A 19,196-nucleotide genomic window follows, 5' to 3' on the forward strand; every position below is an offset into this window, starting at 1 on the left:
GCTTTAAAATTCTGCTAGATTTTATTGTTACAAGTTATTTTTTGCTAAATTACCTTCTATGCAAATATGGCAAGTAATAAACTATATTATTGTATTTATTTTACTTAAAGAAGATTGTAAAAAAATGTATCTTAGTAAAATACTAAAATATTTTGTTGTCATTGTATGAGAAATCCCCCTTTTAAATAAATATAACATTCCTTTATTGCATATCAACCTGCCTATAATTAAATGGGGAAAGAACATTTTATATTGAGGTATTAGCACAAATTATATAATTGGGGAAAATACAATTGTAGCAGCAAATGTTATCATCTTGATTTTAGAAATATACATACATAGACACATAGATGCATTATATATATATATATATATATATATATATATATATATATATATATATATATATATCAGATTGCAGAAAACTTAGTGGACATTAGGTCAAATAGCAAATACAATATGAGACCTCTTTCATACAGGGCAAAGAAAAGTTTTTCCCAAAAACCCCAAAATGATCTAAATGTATTCTTTAGAAGTATATCCTCATTAAAAGTTAGAAATAATGTTGAAATGCTGACCAATTTAATTTTGACTCCATAATATCTTTATATAGGAGCTACTGATGCTATGTACTTGTTATAGCTTACAAATACATACTAAACTAGAACACCTTAATTGTCAATAAAAATATTATTTAAAAAAAAGCAAGCAAATGTTGTATGTATTGCAATCAAAAAGGTGCTGAACAAAATGCGCCTTTCTTCTTCAAGTGAGCCCGACTGGTTTGCTGACAAATTAAAGAAATCAGTTAAATTTGACTCATTTTGACAATCCATGTGGGGTAACAGCACCATATGATATAGTGAGATGCTTATTGGGTTTTGTGTGACCGAACCCAGTGCACTCAAGGCGCTGACATCAGAATACAATATTGTTCTGATTTCATGTATAAAAAGTGCTGTGTATAAATATTTGGTTGTAACTATGATTAAATATTAATCTATATTCATAACAGTATCTACATTAAAATTCCCCAGGCTACTCCACAGCTGAATGCTTCAAATTAGTATAAATGGCATAAAGGTTGCTTTTATACCATCTTTTTATAGCTATTTTCATTTTTCTCAGCACCATCTAATAACATTGCTAGACCATTCTTTCTGCACTTACAAATGTTTGGTTCTAAGAGAGTGGAAAAATAACTTTGTATCAAATTTCCTAGCAAATTACTGTAATATGCAAAAACGGATATGGTTTTCTTTTGTGACTTGATTCGAGGCAAAAAAAGGACCGCAAAATGGCCCAAGCACTCATTAAAAAGTGTAAAAGGCAAAAGTCTCGGTTCGTTTTGTTTTTCCTGTTGATGCACAGAGCCTAAAAGAGCTGGGTAATCTTGTGTGGCGCTTGGGAACGCAAATCATGACAGCAAACTGGCATCACAGCTACAGTACGTCATACTGAGGTCCAACACTCATATACACAGTGAATGTGAAATGCTGACAGTGTAAACACAGGTTCCAGAGCTGTAAACTGATCTCCAAACAAGTGATATTGCAGACTTATCCCTATGTGACTCCTCCAGGCACAGTTCAGTAGCATGCATTCCCTCAGAATAAAAAATATGTAAGTCTGTGCACCATCCACTTATACAAGTAATCAGCTCATTAACACCAGACGGTTTCAAGTTACTGTGTTAAAATAAAGGAAGGTTTTTTCTTCTTCCCATTTCCTATTCGTCCTGCTGAGCAAACAGTGCTGATTGGCTGTTCAAGAGATCCTCCATGTTCTGATCACTGATCTTTAGCTCAGCTTTTGATATCTGCAAAACTGATGCTGCTGGCATTACAACTCTCACTACAGCTGGATGATGAGCTTAAAGTGCTTGAGGCAGTTCCTGATTCTACATGGCAGAAGAGAGAAAAAAAAGGAATTAAGAAGAATAAATACTGATGATCTATCTATCTATCTATCTATCTATCTATCTATCTATCTATCTATCTGAACAACTTACCTGAGCTGCTTAATGAGTGGGCAGATTTAGAAGGGGTAATGAGACTCATTAGGTTGCTGGAGGGCACAAGTCCTTCTTTGTTGCTGCTCAGGTTTTTCACACACCTGCAGAATGTGTTTTGTCATTAGTGCTGATCTTTTCTTATATGCAAATCTTTATTCATCTATTGATACAAATAATGCCAGTGACACTATTGCTCTCAGAACTGCTCTTTATATCTAATTAAAAAATAGCCACATACAGCTCAATGAAATCTACAAGCAGGGAAACGTCACGCACATTAAACACCTTTAGATTTTTACCTAAAATGTTTAATTATGTGTAATAAAAAATTAAGGACTTTCTAATTGTCAGAACTTAAAATGCACCCTACTGACTTATCCGGGCAAACCCTGCTACATAGAAGCTCCTAAGTGGCTTTAATTGCAAAACTGTGCACTTTATACTAACATTATGACTATATCTAGCCTTGCAGTCTGCTGACTAAAGCCCAGATTGGATCCTCTAAAATCAGGGAAATGGTGGGTGGAGTTTTGCTATTGATAAACAATTGCAGTAAATAAAAACATGTTCATTTTATTAAAAACATTTAAACTTGGCTGATATGTTTTTCTACAGCAGAACAACAGAAATGTTTTGTAATTACAAGGTGTTTACTGTCCCTTTAAGCGCAAAACATGTTGTTTTATGTCAGGTCACAGGGTAATAGAAATATCAGAACAAAAGTAGTTTTAAAGGGGCTATTGACTCTAAATATGTCTATTGTGGATGTGAAAAACCACTATTTAAACTTGTTCTATATTTTTTCATGGAAGGAGGTGCATGTCTGATAAGCAGAACTCCTACTGCTTTATTAGTACACACCGACGTGCCTCAAAAGCATTGTTCACACATTTAAAAAAAAAAAAAAAAAAAAAAGCAAGTGCTACTCAGCAAAGGACTCAAACACATAGATAAATTGAGCTCTGGAGCAGTATTGCACTGCCTAGTTGAACACGGGAGTGAAATGCGTATGTGTCCTGCTGTGTCATTCACAGGCCTGTGTCCAGCTCAGGAGCATAATTGTGTTGCTTCTCCAGAGCAAAAGTGGTTAAACACAGTTCTAGATAAGCAATAGTAGAATTGTTCTAACACGTTTAAGCATTTTCTTATTATAGTTTTATATCCTTTTAAAGTAACATTGAAGTATGTTTGCTCTGTTTCATCTAAGGGAGGGCAAATAAAATTAATGTCTGCCTGGAAAACACCTCACTGGGTGCAGTTAAAGGGACATGAAACACAATTTGTTTCTTTCATGATTCAGAAAGAGCATGCAATTTTTAACAACTTTCCAATTTACTTCTATTATTTAATTTGCTTCCTTCTCTTTTTATCCTTTGCTGAAAGGTTTATATAAAAAAGCTCGGGAGCAGCAAAGAACCTAGGTTCTAGCTGCTGATTGGTGGTTGCATATTTATATGGTGATTGTCATTGGCTCACCCATATGTTCATTTAGAAACCAGTAGTGCATTGCTGTTCCTTCAACAAATGATACCAAGAGAATGAAGCACATTTGATCATAGAAGTAATCTGAAAAGTTGTTTAAAATGGTATGTCCTACCTAAATCATGAAATAATTTTGTTTGTGTTTCATGTCCTTTTAAGTTATGTCAAATGTTAAACAATCTACCTGCCCACCCCTGCAAGATATGTTACTGATGCTGAGGGACCATGTTATGGTAAATTTTGTGTGCCAGGTTTAACACTGCTGTAAGGTACCTATCAAGGAGCTAAAAGTGCTCTGTTGTAGGTCATTCACAAGGAGTTAATACAACGCTATATGTGTGTCTAGCAAGGGGTTAACACTGCTCTATATGTAGCTTAAAAAGGAGACATACAGCTCTGTATATGGCACACACAGGGAGAATTAAAGATCTGTATATGGCACACACAGGGAGAAATAAAGATCTGTATATGGAACACACAGGGAGAAATACAGCTCTGTATATAGCACACACAGGGAGAAATACAGCTTTGTATATGGCACACACAGGGAGAAATACTGCTCTGTATATGAAACACACAGGGAGAAATACAGCTCTGTATATGGCACACACAGGGAGAAATACAGCTTTGTATATGGCACACACAGGGAGAAATACTGCTCTGTATATGGCACACACAGGGAGAAATACAATTCTGTATATGGCACACACAGGGAGAAATACAGCTCTGTATATGGCACACACAGGGAGAAATACTGCTCTGTATATGGCACACACAGGGAGAAATACTGCTCTGTATATGGCACACACAGGGAGAAATACTGCTCTGTATATGGCACACGTAGTTGACGCCGGAAGTTTTCACGTAGTTGCGTCATTTTTGGCTCTCGTGTTTGTTGCAGACGTTTTTGGTGCCAAAAAATATGTGGGCGTCATTCTTGGCGCCAGATTTTTAACATTATTTAAGTCTCATTTTTTAGTTGCTTCTGGTTTCTAGAGGCCTGTTCTGTTTGCATTTTTTTCCCATTCCTGAAACTGTCATTTAAGGAATTTGATAATTTTGCTTTATATGTTGTTTTTTTCTATTACATATTGCAAGATATTTCAAAAACTGTTCCTGTATCAGAAAATGCTGAGGGATTTCTGATGACTGATATCAGTCCTACCAAAGCTAAGTTCATTTATTTTAATGTTATGAATGTTTATCTTTAGCTATGGTTTGTAATAAGTTATCATGATAAACTTTTACATGCAGAGTCCATTAGTATTTATGCTTTATATATTGCTATACTTTTTACATCTAATGTACAAGATATACTTAGGAATTTATAAGAATATTTTTCTGATTCTATTCTAAGGCTTTGTCTGACATCCCGCCTTCTAATAAAATTTTTAGGTCTTTTTTAAACTTCTCATTTAGTTGATGAAGTTTCAAATGACCAACAACATACTGAATTATCCTTCTCTGATGGTGTTTTTTCTCATTCAGAATTTTCTTCATCAGATAGTGACACTAACAAATCTACTTTTTATTTTTAAATAGAGTACATTCGTTCTTTGTTGAAAAGGTGTTGATTATTTTGGATATTGAAGTAACTAGTTCTTTTGATTTTAAGACTAGCTAACATTTAAATTCTGCTTATTAACCTTCTGTGGTTTCTTCAGAGGTTTTTTTCCAGTTCCTGATACTAGAGAATGGAATAGGCCGGGAATTTCTTGTATTCCTTCTTTAAGGTTTTTAGATTGTATTCTTTGCCGGCAGTTAGTTTTAAGTTTTGAGGAAAGATTCCCCAAGTTAATGGGGCTATCTCTACTCTTGCTAAACATACTATTATTCCTATAGCAAATAGTATTTATTTTTTTCCTTCAGATGGGAAACTTGTATCTTATTTAAGGAAAATTATTTATTTTCAGGTACTTTTCTTAGACCTGTAATTTATTTGGCTGATGTTGCAACTGCTTCAACTTTCTGGTTGGATACTTTAAGTGCAACAAGTATCGGATTATGATTTGTTTAGCATTCTTAAGTTGATCAACATGCTAATAATTTCATTTGTGTCATCATTTTTTTGATATTTTCGCAAATGAGGTTTAATCTGTCTTTAGCTATTTTAGCTAGAAAAACTTTGTGATTTCAATCTTGGAATGCTAATTTGATTTCTAAATTCCATATTTCTTTTTTTCCAAGGTAATCAATTATTTGGTTCACAATTGGATTCAATTCTTCAACTGTTACTCTGGGCTTCAAGATTGAGTTCTAAGACTAAATTTTAAGCTTATATTAGTTTTTGTTCTTACTAAGGAACGAAATCCTAAATTCTTCCCCAAGTAACATGTTTATAATTGGAAGTTTTCTTCATTCAATTTAAGCCATTTAAAAGATCAAAGTCAGCTCCCCAAATTTGCATGTAGGTGCGGTTCTTATTCCAGCTTAGCTGGTAAGGGGCAGGTTAAGACTTTAAAATTTTGGTTCAATTCGGTCCAAACTTCTTTGATTTGGGTACAGAATAGGATTCAGAGTAAAACCGTCTGTGAGAAGTCTTTTTTTCTCTAACATATTCCGGCTATTCCAGTAAGGCTCACACTTTCCTGAAGTGTGTTTCAGACCTGTATGTATTGGGTACTTGTGAAGCGCGGCTGGTCACCCGTTGGGGCTCAAGGTGCTGCTCAGACCTGGAGTTTTCTGGGGTATTTATACCAGTTCCATTTTAGGAACAGGGTTTGGGGGTTTTATTTAAAACTATTCATTGTCCCAAAGATAGAAAATCTTTTTGAATTATCATATAAGTGTACCATCTTTTATATGGTTTATTCTGCATTTTTGGTCAGTGATGGCATTATTTGTTTACAATAGATGCATATCTTTATTTTCTGTTTTTATTCAGATTATTTTCATTTTCTGAGATTCTCTTTTTTTGACAAGCATTACCAATTTGTTGCTTTTCCTTCTGGTCTAGCGACAGCTCTAAGAATCTTTTCAAGGTTCTCAGTGTTTCCTTATTTGGACGGTCTCGTGGTACTGGCTCAGTCTTTTTGTTCTGCGGAATCTCATACGATTCAACTTTGTTGTTCCTTCAAGACATGGTTAGAGGATCTTTTTATCAAAAGCTCCTTGATTCCTCACACAAGGGTCACCTTTTTTTAGGTTTCCAGATAGATTGTGTCAATGTCTTTGTCTCTAACAGACAAGTGACAATTTTATTGGGTTCCGTTTGTCGGAACCTTTAGTCTCTATTATTTCGTTCCTATGCATGGAAGTTTTAGGTCTCATGGCTGCAGCATTAGATTCAATTCCCTATGCTCATTTTCATAGGAAACCTTTCCAGTTTTTTATGCTGAATTAATGGTGCAGGGATTCTAGGATATCACTTTTTATATCTTTGAATCCCAATGCCAATGTTTAACTATCTTTGTTTTGGTGGTTAAGATCACCATCATTTAGTTCTACGGGTCTCTTCGGTTCATTCAACCTGGACCATGATCTCTACAGATGTGAGTCTTTTAGGTTGGGAGGCTGTCTGAGGATCTGTCAGCACAATGTGTTTGGAAATCTCAGGAGGCGAGATTAACATTTGATATTTTGGAACTCCGTGCATTTCTCAGAGTTCTTCAGTTTTGGCTTCTTTTTGAAGAAAGAGACGTTTATTGTTTTTCAGACAGACAATGTCACAACTGTGGCGTATGTCAATCATCAGGGTGGGACTCTCAGTCCTTAGGCTGTGAAAGAAGTATCTCGGATATTTGCTTGGGCTAAATACAGCTCTGAATATGGCACACACAGGGAGAAATACAGCTCTGTATACGGCACAAACAGGGATAAATATTGCTCTGTATATGGCACACACAGGGAGAAATACAGCTCTGTATACGGCACAAACAGGGATAAATATTGCTCTGTATATGGCACACACAGGGAGAAATACAGCTCTGTATATGGCACACACAGGGAAAAATACTGCTCTGTATATGGCACACACAGGGATAAATATTGCTCTGTATATGGCACACACAGGGAGAAATACAGCTCTGTAATGGCACACACAGGGAGAAATACAGCTCTGTATATGGCACACACAGGGAGAAATACAGCTCTGTATATGGCACACACAGGGAGAAATACTGATCTGTATATGGCACACACAGGGAGAAATACAGCTCTGTATATGGCACACACAGGGAGAAATACTGATCTGTATATGGCACACACAGGGAGAAATACTGATCTGTATATGGCACACACAGGGAGAAATACTGATCTGTATATGGCACACACAGGGAGAAATACAGCTCTGTATATGGCACACACAGGGAGAAATACAGCTCTGTATATGGCACACACAGGGAGAAATACAGCTCTGTATATGGCACACACAGGGAGAAATACTTCTCTGTATATGGCACACACAGGGAGAAATACAGCTCTGTATATGGCACACACAGGGAGTAATACAGCTCTGTATATGGCACACACAGGGAGAAATACAGCACTGTATATGGCACACACAGGGAGAAATACTGATCTGTATATGGCACACACAGGGAGAAATACAGCTCTGTATATGACACACAGGGAGAAATACAGCTCTGTATATGGCACACACAGGGAGAAATACAGCTCTGTATATGGCACACACAGGGAGAAATACAGCTCTGTATATGACACACAGGGAGAAATACAGCTCTGTATATGGCACACACAGGGAGAAATACAGCTCTGTATATGGCACACACAGGGAGAAATACAGCTCTGTATATGGCACACACAGGGAGAAATACAGCTCTGTATATGGCACACACAGGGAGAAATACAGCTCTGTATATGGCACACACAGGGAGAAATACAGCTCTGTATATGGCACACACAGGGAGAAATACAGCTCTGTATATGGCACACACAGGGAGAAATACAGCTCTGTATATGGCACACACAGGGAGAAATACTGCTCTGTATATGGCACACACAGGGAGAAATACTGCTCTGTATATGACACACACAGAGAGAAATACTGATCTGTATATGGCACACACAGGGAGAAATACAGCTCTGTATATGGCACACACAGGGAGAAATACAGCTCTGCATATTGCACACACAGGGAGAAATACAGCTCTGTATATGGCACACACAGGGAGAAATACAGCTCTGTATATGGCACACACAGGGAGAAATACTGATCTGTATATGGCACACACAGGGAGAAATACAGCTCAGTATATGGCACACACAGGGAGAAATACTGATCTGTATATGGCACACACAGGGAGAAATACTGCTCTGTATATGGCACACACAGGAAGAAATACTGATCTGTATATTGCACACACAGGGAGAAATACTGATCTGTATTTGGCACACACAGGGGGGAAATACTGCTCTGTATATGGCACACACAGGGAGAAATACTGCTCTGTATATGGCACACACAGGGAGAAATACTGATCTGTATATTGCACACACAGGGAGAAATACTGATCTGTATTTGGCACACACAGGGGGAAATACTGCTCTGTATATGGCACACACAGGGAGAAATACTGCTCTGTATATGGCACACACAGGGAGAAATACTGCTCTGTATATAGCACACACAGGGAGAAATACAGATCTGTATATGGCACACACAGGGAGAAATAAAGCTCTGTATATGGCACACACAGGGAGAAATACAGCTCTGTATATGGCACACACAGGGAGAAATACTGCTCTGTATATGGCACACACAGGGAGAAATAAAGCTCTGTATATGGCACACACAGGGAGAAATACTGCTCTGTATATGGCACACACAGGGAGAAATACTGCTCTGTATATGGCACAAACAGGGAGAAATACAGCTCTGTATATGGCACACACAGGGAGAAATACAGCTCTGTATATAGCACACACAGGGAGAAAACATCATTTATGTAAGAACTTACCTGATTAATTCATTTCTTTCATATTAGCAAGAGTCCATGAGCTAGTGACATATGGGATATACATTCCTACCAGGAGGGGCAAAGTTTCCCAAACCTCAAAATGCCTATAAATACACCCCTCACCACACCCACAATTCAGTTTAACGAATAGCCAAGAAGTGGGGTGATAAAAAAGTGCGAAAGCATATAAAATAAGGAATTGGAATAATTGTGCTTTATACAAAAATCATAACCACCCCAAAAAAAGGGCGGGCCTCATGGACTCTTGCTAATATGAAAGAAATGAATTTATCAGGTAAGTTCTTACATAAATTATGTTTTCTTTCATGTAATTAGCAAGAGTCCATGAGCTAGTGACGTATGGGATAATGATTACCCAAGATGTGGATCTTTCCACGCAAGAGTCACTAGAGAGGGAGGGATAAAATAAATAAAAATTCAAACTGAAACCGCTGCCTGAAGTACTTTTCTACCAAAAACTGCTTCAGAAGAAGAAAATACATCAAAATGGTAGAATTTAGTAAAAGTATGCAAAGAGGACCAAGTTGCTGCTTTGCAAATCTGATCAATCGAAGCTTCATTCCTAAACGCCCAGGAAGTAGAAACTGACCTAGTAGAATGAGCTGTAATCCTTTGAGGCGGAGATTTACCCGACTCAACATAGGCAAGATGAATTAAAGATTTCAACCAAGATGCCAAAGAAATGGCAGAAGCTTTCTGGCCTTTTCTAGAACCAGAAAAGATAACAAATAAACTAGAAGTCTTTCGGAAAGACTTAGTAGCTTCAACATAATATTTCAAAGCTCTAACAACATCCAAAGAATGCAATGATTTCTCCTTAGAATTCTTAGGATTAGGACATAATGAAGGAACCACAATTTCCCTACTAATGTTGTTAGAATTCACAACTTTAGGTAAAAATTCAAAAGAAGTTCGCAACACTGCCTTATCCTGATGAAAAATCAGAAAAGGAGACTCACAAGAAAGAGCAGATAATTCAGAAACTCTTCTGGCAGAAGAGATTGCCAAAAGGAACAAAACTTTCCAAGAAAGTAATTTAATGTCCAATGAATGCATAGGTTCAAACGGAGGAGCTTGAAGAGCCCCCAGAACCAAATTCAAACTCCAAGGAGGAGAAATTGACTTAATGACAGGTTTTATACGAACCAAAGCTTGTACAAAACAATGAATATCAGGAAGATTAGCAATCTTTCTGTGAAAAAGAACAGAAAGAGCAGAGATTTGTCCTTTCAAAGAACTTGCGGATAAACCTTTATCTAAACCATCCTGAAGAAACTGTAAAATTCTCGGAATTCTAAAAGAATGCCAAGAAAAATGATGAGAAAGACACCAAGAAATATAAATCTTCCAGACTCTATAATATATCTCTCTGGATACAGATTTACGAGCCTGTAACATAGTATTAATCACAGAGTCAGAGAAACCTCTTTGACCAAGAATCAAGCGTTCAATCTCCATACCTTTAAATTTAAGGATTTGAGATCCTGATGGAAAAAAGGACCTTGCGACAGAAGGTCTGGTCGTAGCGGAAGAGTCCACGGATGGCAAGAGGCCATCCGGACAAGTTCCGCATACCAAAACCTGTGAGGCCATGCCGGAGCTACCAGCAGAACAAACGAGCATTCCTTCAGAATCTTGGAGATTACTCTTGGAAGAAGAACTAGAGGCGGAAAGATATAAGCAGGATGATACTTCCAAGGAAGTGATAATGCATCCACTGCTTCCGCCTGAGGATCCCGGGATCTGGACAGATACCTGGGAAGTTTCTTGTTTAGATGAGACGCCATCAGATCTATTTCTGGAAGCTCCCACATTTGAACAATCTGAAGAAATACCTCTGGGTGAAGAGACCATTCGCCCGGATGCAACGTTTGGCGACTGAGATAATCCGCTTCCCAATTGTCTATACCTGGGATATGAACCGCAGAGATTAGACAGGAGCTGGATTCCGCCCAAACCAGAATTCGAGATACTTCTTTCATAGCCAGAGGACTGTGAGTCCCTCCTTGATGATTGATGTATGCCACAGTAGTGACATTGTCTGTCTGAAAACAAATGAACGATTCTCTCTTCAGAAGAGGCCAAGACTGAAGAGCTCTGAAAATTGCACGGAGTTCCAAAATATTGATCGGTAATCTCACCTCCTGAGATTCCCAAACTCCTTGTGCCGTCAGAGATCCCCACACAGCTCCCCAACCTGTGAGACTTGCATCTGTTGAAATTACAGTCCAGGTCGGAAGCACAAAAGAAGCCCCCTGAATTAAACGATGGTGATCTGTCCACCACGTTAGAGAGTGTCGTACAATCGGTTTTAAAGATATTAATTGAGATATCTTTGTGTAATCCTTGAACCATTGATTCAGCATACAGAGCTGAAGAGGTCGCATGTGAAAACGAGCAAAGGGGATCGCGTCCGATGCAGCAGTCATAAGACCTAGAATTTCCATGCATAAGGCTACCGAAGGGAATGATTGTGACTGAAGGTTTCGACAAGCTGAAATCAATTTTAGACGTCTCTTGTCTGTTAAAGACAGAGTCATGGACACTGAATCTATCTGGAAACCCAGAAAGGTTACCCTTGTCTGAGGAATCAATGAACTTTTTGGTGAATTGATCCTCCAACCATGATCTTGAAGAAACAACACAAGTCGATTCGTATGAGATTCTGCTAAATGTAAAGACTGAGCAAGTACCAAGATATCGTCCAAATAAGGAAATACCACAATACCCTGTTCTCTGGTTACAGACAGAAGGGCACCGAGAACCTTTGTAAAAATTCTTGGAGCTGTAGCTAGGCCAAATGGCAGAGCCACAAACTGGTAATGCTTGTCCAGAAAAGAGAATCTCAGGAACTGATAATGATCTGGATGAATCGGAATATGCAGATATGCATCCTGTAAATCTATTGTGGACATAAAATGCCCTTGCTGAACAAAAGGCAAGATAGTCCTTACAGTTACCATTTTGAACGTTGGTATCCTTACATAACGATTCAATATTTTTAGATCCAGAACTGGTCTGAAGGAATTCTCCTTCTTTGGTACAATGAAGAGATTTGAATAAAACCCCATCCCCTGTTCCAGAACTGGAACTGGCATAATTACTCCAGCCAACTCTAGATCTGAAACACAATTCAGAAATGCTTGAGCTTTCACTGGATTTACTGGGACACGGGAAAGAAAAAATCTCTTTGCAGGAGGTCTCATCTTGAAACCAATTCTGTACCCTTCTGAAACAATGTTCTGAATCCAAAGATTGTGAACAGAATTGATCCAAATTTCTTTGAAAAAACGTAACCTGCCCCCTACCAGCTGAGCTGGAATGAGGGCCGCACCTTCATGTGGACTTAGAAGCAGGCTTTGCCTTTCTAGAAGGCTTGGATTTATTCCAGACTGGAGATGGTTTCCAAACTGAAACTGCTCCTGAGGATGAAGGATCAGGCTTTTGTTCTTTGTTGAAACGAAAGGAACGAAAACGATTATTAACCCTGTTTTTACCCTTAGATTTTTTATCCTGTGGTAAAAAAGTTCCTTTCCCACCAGTAACAGTTGAGATAATGGAATCCAACTGAGAACCAAATAATTTGTTACCCTGGAAAGAAATGGAAAGTAGAGTTGATTTAGAAGCCATATCAGCATTCCAAGTTTTAAGCCATAAAGCTCTTCTAGCTAAAATAGCTAGAGACATAAACCTGACATCAACTCTGATAATATCAAAAATGGCATCACAGATAAAATTATTAGCATGCTGAAGAAGAATAATAATATTATGAGAATCATGATCTGTTACTTGTTGTGCTAAAGTCTCCAACCAAAAAGTTGAAGCTGCAGCAACATCAGCCAAAGATATAGCAGGTCTAAGAAGATTACCTGAACACAGATAAGCTTTTCTTAGAAAGGATTCAATTTTCCTATCTAAAGGATCTTTAAACGAAGTACCATCTGACGTAGGAATAGTAGTACGTTTAGCAAGGGTAGAAATAGCCCCATCGACTTTAGGGATTTTGTCCCAAAATTCTAATCTGTCAGACGGCACAGGATATAATTGCTTAAAACGTTTAGAAGGAGTAAATGAATTACCCAATTTATCCCATTCTCTGGAAATTACTTCAGAAATAGCATTAGGAACAGGAAAAACTTCTGGAATAACCACAGGAGATTTAAATACCTTATCTAAACGTTTAGAATTAGTATCAAGAGGACCAGAATCCTCTATTTCTAAAGCAATTAGTACTTCTTTAAGTAAAGAATGAATAAATTCCATTTTAAATAAATATGAAGATTTATCAGCATCAATCTCTGAGACATAATCCTCTGAACCAGAAGAGTCATCAGAATCAGAATGATGATGTTCATTTAAAAATTCATCTGTAGAGAGAGAAGTTTTAAAAGATTTTTTATGTTTACTAGAAGGAGAAATAACAGACATAGCCTTCTTGATGGATTCAGAAACAAAATCTCTTATGTTATCAGGAACATTCTGCACCTTAGATGTTGAGGGAACTGCAACAGGCAATGGTACATTACTAAAGGAAATATTATCTGCTTTAACAAGTTTGTCATGACAATTAATACAAACAACAGCCGGAGGAATAGCTACCAAAAGTTTACAGCAGATACACTTAGCTTTGGTAGTTCCAGCACTAGACAGCGATTTTCCTGAAGTATCTTCTGACTCAGATGCAACGTGAGACATCTTGCAATATGTAAGAGAAAAAACAACATATAAAGCAAAATTGATCAAATTCCTTAAATGACAGTTTCAGGAATGGGAAAAAATGCCAATAAACAAGCTTCTAGTAACCAGAAGCAAAGAAAAAATGAGACTGAAATAATGTGGAGACAAAAGCGACGCCACATCCGGAACGCCGACATTTTTGGCGCAAAAGGACGTCAAAAAATGACGCAACTTCCGGCGTCACGTATGACGCCGGAAACAGAAAAGATTTTTTGCGCCAAAAAAGTCCGCGCCAAGAATGACGCAATAAAATGAAGCATTTTCAGCACCCGCGAGCCTAACAGCCCACAGGGAAAAAAAGTCAAATTTTTAAGGTAAGAAAAAATGATTGATTCAAATGCATTATCCCAAATATGAAACTGACTGTCTGAAAATAAGGAATGTTGAACATTCTGAGTCAAGGCAAATCAATGTTTGAATACATATATTTAGAACTTTATAAATAAAGTGCCCAACCATAGCTTAGAGTGTCACAGAAAATAAGATTTACTTACCCCAGGACACTCATCTACATGTTTGTAGAAAGCCAAACCAGTACTGAAACGAAAATCAGCAGAGGTAATGGTATATATAAGAGTATATCGTCGATCTGAAAAGGGAGGTAAGAGATGAATCTCTACGACCGATAACAGAGAACCTATGAAATAGACCCCGTAGAAGGAGATCACTGCATTCAAATAGGCAATACTCTCCTCACATCCCTCTGACATTCACTGCACGCTGAGAGGAAAACCGGGCTCCAACTTGCTGCGGAGCGCATATCAACGTAGAATCTAGCACAAACTTACTTCACCACCTCCATAGGAGGCAAAGTTTGTAAAACTGAATTGTGGGTGTGGTGAGGGGTGTATTTATAGGCATTTTGAGGTTTGGGAAACTTTGCCCCTCCTGGTAGGAATGTATATCCCATACGTCACTAGCTCATGGACTCTTGCTAATTACATGAAAGAAATACAGCTCTGTATATGGCACACACAGGGAGAAATACAGCTCTCAAATATCAATTGCCTTAGGCAATTGCAAGAATGTACTTGTGTAGCACTCACCAGCAATTGATCTATTTTGGTCCAATGCTACCTTAGGTAAAGAAGCCCAAAGAGGGGCGATTAAAACTTAACTTTTATTTTGTTAGTTAAAATCTTTACAACACATTAAAATCCACAAACAGTGTGGGGTGAGGGAATGTTGTTCCAAAAAGGAATAGACCATTAGTACATTTTTGGTAAATCCAAGGGAAAGTACCCTCACTAATATGGGGTGCTACAATATACCTCGGGTGTCACCCTTTTATATGTAGGGTCCTGAGTTATATCTCAGGTGTAGCTAATCCCCCAATAGTTGTGTGTAGTCCGCAATGTGGGGAGTGTGATTACTAGTTCTGGTTTGTGTTTTATTTCGGTTTTTATTTTAGAACCCAAAATGTAACGGTCCCGTACAGTTCTTTGCCACTCCTTTGTTGAAGGATAGGATAGAATTATCACCAGACTGGCTGTGCTAAGGAGTCTATCAGCGGCTTAGTGATGGATTGGATGGATATGCTTATATTGTGGAGATTATAACTGGGGGGTGACAATATAGCACGTTATTGTAGAGAAATTGTTTAACCCACTTATCTACGAGGGTTAGGAGGTATTCTCCTGTTTATATGTGGAATCAGGTTGATCGTGCTACAGTATTGATCTGATATTACAGATATTCTTAACTGTTGTATAGATAGCCCTGTGGGGTAATTAGAATTATTTATAGTTATCAACATATGTTATTATAATTCCATATAGAGAGCTAAATATACCTATACGTTAAATACGCTGTCAATTTGTACTGAATATCTGTTATAGTGTGCGGTGCTTCTACTCGTTTTGTAATACTTGGTATATAGAGAGCCTGAATGGCGAAAATGAGCGGAGCTTAACTGTCAAAGGACAGTAATAGTATTCAGAAAAAATTAATTTCCTGTAGGTCAGAATAGCTGGTTTCTAAACCGGTGATATCAAAACCTGCCCCTGCTTGATTATCTATATATAGGTTTTCTTAGTATTGCGGATGCACCTTTAAATTCCTTATCGTAAAGTAGGACTTATCAGTATACTACATCAGTCATTACTGTATATATTAACCCCCCGTTTTTTTCGGGTTTTGCTCCCCAATATACTATGTAAATGAGATTAGTTTAGCCGGAAGTTTTCAGTAGTCAGCGTTAATGTAGTGGCTAAACAATTATAATAATCTAGATGGTAAGATTCGAGTTGCCGTTTGGCCTTCCCAGCTTATAGTATAAACACACAAATATCAATCCCTTACCATTCAGGGTTGTAGTACCCTCTAACCGTAATATATTAATTTCGTTTTGTCTATTTTTGCGGTAGTGATTAGTAAAGTACTAATACTGGCTATTGACAGCTTGTCTGGCTAGAGGATCCCAAGTTCACACACGGTTCACACATGTACCATTTTAAATTATTTTTCTAATTAAACATTCACAGCTCTGTATATGGCACACACAGGGAGAAATACTGATCTGTATATGGCACACACAGGGAGAAATACAGCTCTGTATATGGCACACACAGGGAGAAATACTGATCTGTATATGGCACACACAGGGAGAAATACTGATCTGTATATGGCACACACAGGGAGAAATACAGCTCTGTATATGGCACACACAGGGAGAAATACAGCTCTGTATATGGCACACACAGGGAGAAATACAGCTCTGTATATGGCACACACAGGGAGAAATACTTCTCTGTATATGGCACACACAGGGAGAAATACAGCTCTGTATATGGCACACACAGGGAGAAATACTGCTCTGTATATGGCACACACAGGGAGTAATACAGCTCTGTATATGGCACACACAGGGAGAAATACAGCACTGTATATGGCACACACAGGGAGAAATACAGCTCTGTATATGACACACAGGGAGAAATACAGCTCGGTATATGGCACACACAGGGAGAAATACAGCTCTGTATATGGCACACACAGGGAGAAATACTGATCTGTATATGGCACACACAGGGAGAAATACAGCTCTGTATATAGCACACACAGGGAGAAATACAGCTCTGCATATTGCACACACAGGGAGAAATACAGCTCTGTATATGGCACACACAGGGAGAAATACAGCTCTGTATATGGCACACACAGGGAGAAATACAGCTCTGTATATGGCACACACAGGGAGAAATACAGCTCTGTATATGGCACACACAGGGAGAAATACAGCTCTGTATATGGCACACACAGGGAGAAATACTGCTCTGTATATGGCACACACAGGGAGAAATACAGCTCTGCATATTGCACACACAGGGAGTAATACAGCTCTGTATATGGCACACACAGGGAGAAATACTGCTCTGTATATGGCACACACAGGGAGTAATACAGCTCTGTATATGGCACACACAGGGAGAAATACTGATCTGTATATGGCACACACAGGGAGAAATACTGCTCTGTATATGGCACACACAGGAAGAAATACTGATCTGTATATTGCACACACAGGGAGAAATACAGCTCTGTATATGGCACACACAGGAAGAAATACTGATCTGTATTTGGCACACACAGGGGGAAATACTGCTCTGTATATGGCACACACAGGAAGAAATACTGCTCTGTATATGGCACACACAGGGAGAAATAAAGATCTGTATATGGCACACACAGGGAGAAATAAAGCTCTGTATATGGCACACACAGGGAGAAATACAGCTCTGTATATGGCACACACAGGGAGAAATACTGCTCTGTATATGGCACACACAGGGAGAAATAAAGCTCTGTATATGGCACACACAGGGAGAAATACTGCTCTGTATATGGCACACACAGGGAGAAATACTGCTCTGTATATGGCACACACAGGGAGAAATACAGCTCTGTATATGGCACACACAGGGAGAAATACAGCTCTGTATATGGCACACACAGGGAGAAATACAGCTCTGTATATTGCACACACAGTGAGAAATACTGATCTGTATATGGCACACACAGGGAGAAATACTGCTCTGTATATGGCACACACAGGGAGAAATACTGCTCTGTGTATGGCACACACAGGGAGAAATACTGATCTGTATATGGCACACACAGTGAGAAATACAGCTCTGTATATGGCACACACAGGGAGAAATACTGCTCTGTATATGGCACACACAGGGAGAAATACAGCTCTGTATATGGCACACACAGGGAGAAATACTGATCTGTATATGGCACACACAGGGAGAAATACTGCTCTGTATATGGCACACACAGGGAGTAATACAGCTCTGTATATGGCACACACAGGGAGAAATACTGCTCTGTATATGGCACACACACAGAGAAATACTGCTCTGTATATGGCACACACAGGGAGAAATACTGCTCTGTATATAGCACAAACAGGGAGAAATACAGCTCTGTATATGGCACACACAGGGAGAAATACAGCTCTGTATATGGCACACACAGGGAGAAATACTGCTCTGTATATGGCACACACAGGGAGTAATACAGCTCTGTATATGGCACACACAGGGAGAAATACTGCTCTGTATATGGCACACACAGGGAGAAATACTGCTCTGTATATGGCACAAACAGGGAGAAATACAGCTCTGTATATGGCACACACAGGGAGAAATACAGCTCTGTATATGGCACACACAGGGAGAAATACAGCTCTGTATATGGCACACACAGGGAGAAATACTGCTCTGTATATGGCACACACAGGGAGAAATAAAGCTCTGTATATGGCACACACAGGGAGAAATACTGCTCTGTATATGGCACACACAGGGAGAAATACTGCTCTGTATATGGCACAAACAGGGAGAAATACAGCTCTGTATATGGCACACACAGGGAGAAATACAGCTCTGTATATGGCACACACAGGGAGAAATACAGCTCTGTATATTGCACACACAGTGAGAAATACTGATCTGTATATGGCACACACAGGGAGAAATACTGATCTGTATATGGCACACACAGGGAGAAATACTGCT

At 38.6% G+C, this 19,196-nt stretch overlaps 1 protein-coding gene across 1 annotated transcript in view; it reads right to left on the minus strand.

Annotated features, from left to right (window-relative positions):
- Positions 1 to 424: 424 nt before the first annotated feature.
- MCF2L (MCF.2 cell line derived transforming sequence like) overlaps positions 425 to 19,196 on the minus strand; it is a 353,557-nt gene continuing 334,785 nt past the window's right edge. The window contains 2 exon segments of the mRNA XM_053707774.1: positions 425 to 1,900; positions 2,012 to 2,115. Of these exon segments, the coding sequence (XP_053563749.1) occupies positions 1,806 to 1,900; positions 2,012 to 2,115 (199 nt within the window). The 3' untranslated portion in view covers positions 425 to 1,805.

The sequence above is a fragment of the Bombina bombina genome, chromosome 3, assembly GCF_027579735.1.
Source record: "Bombina bombina isolate aBomBom1 chromosome 3, aBomBom1.pri, whole genome shotgun sequence".
NCBI lineage: Eukaryota > Metazoa > Chordata > Amphibia > Anura > Bombinatoridae > Bombina > Bombina bombina.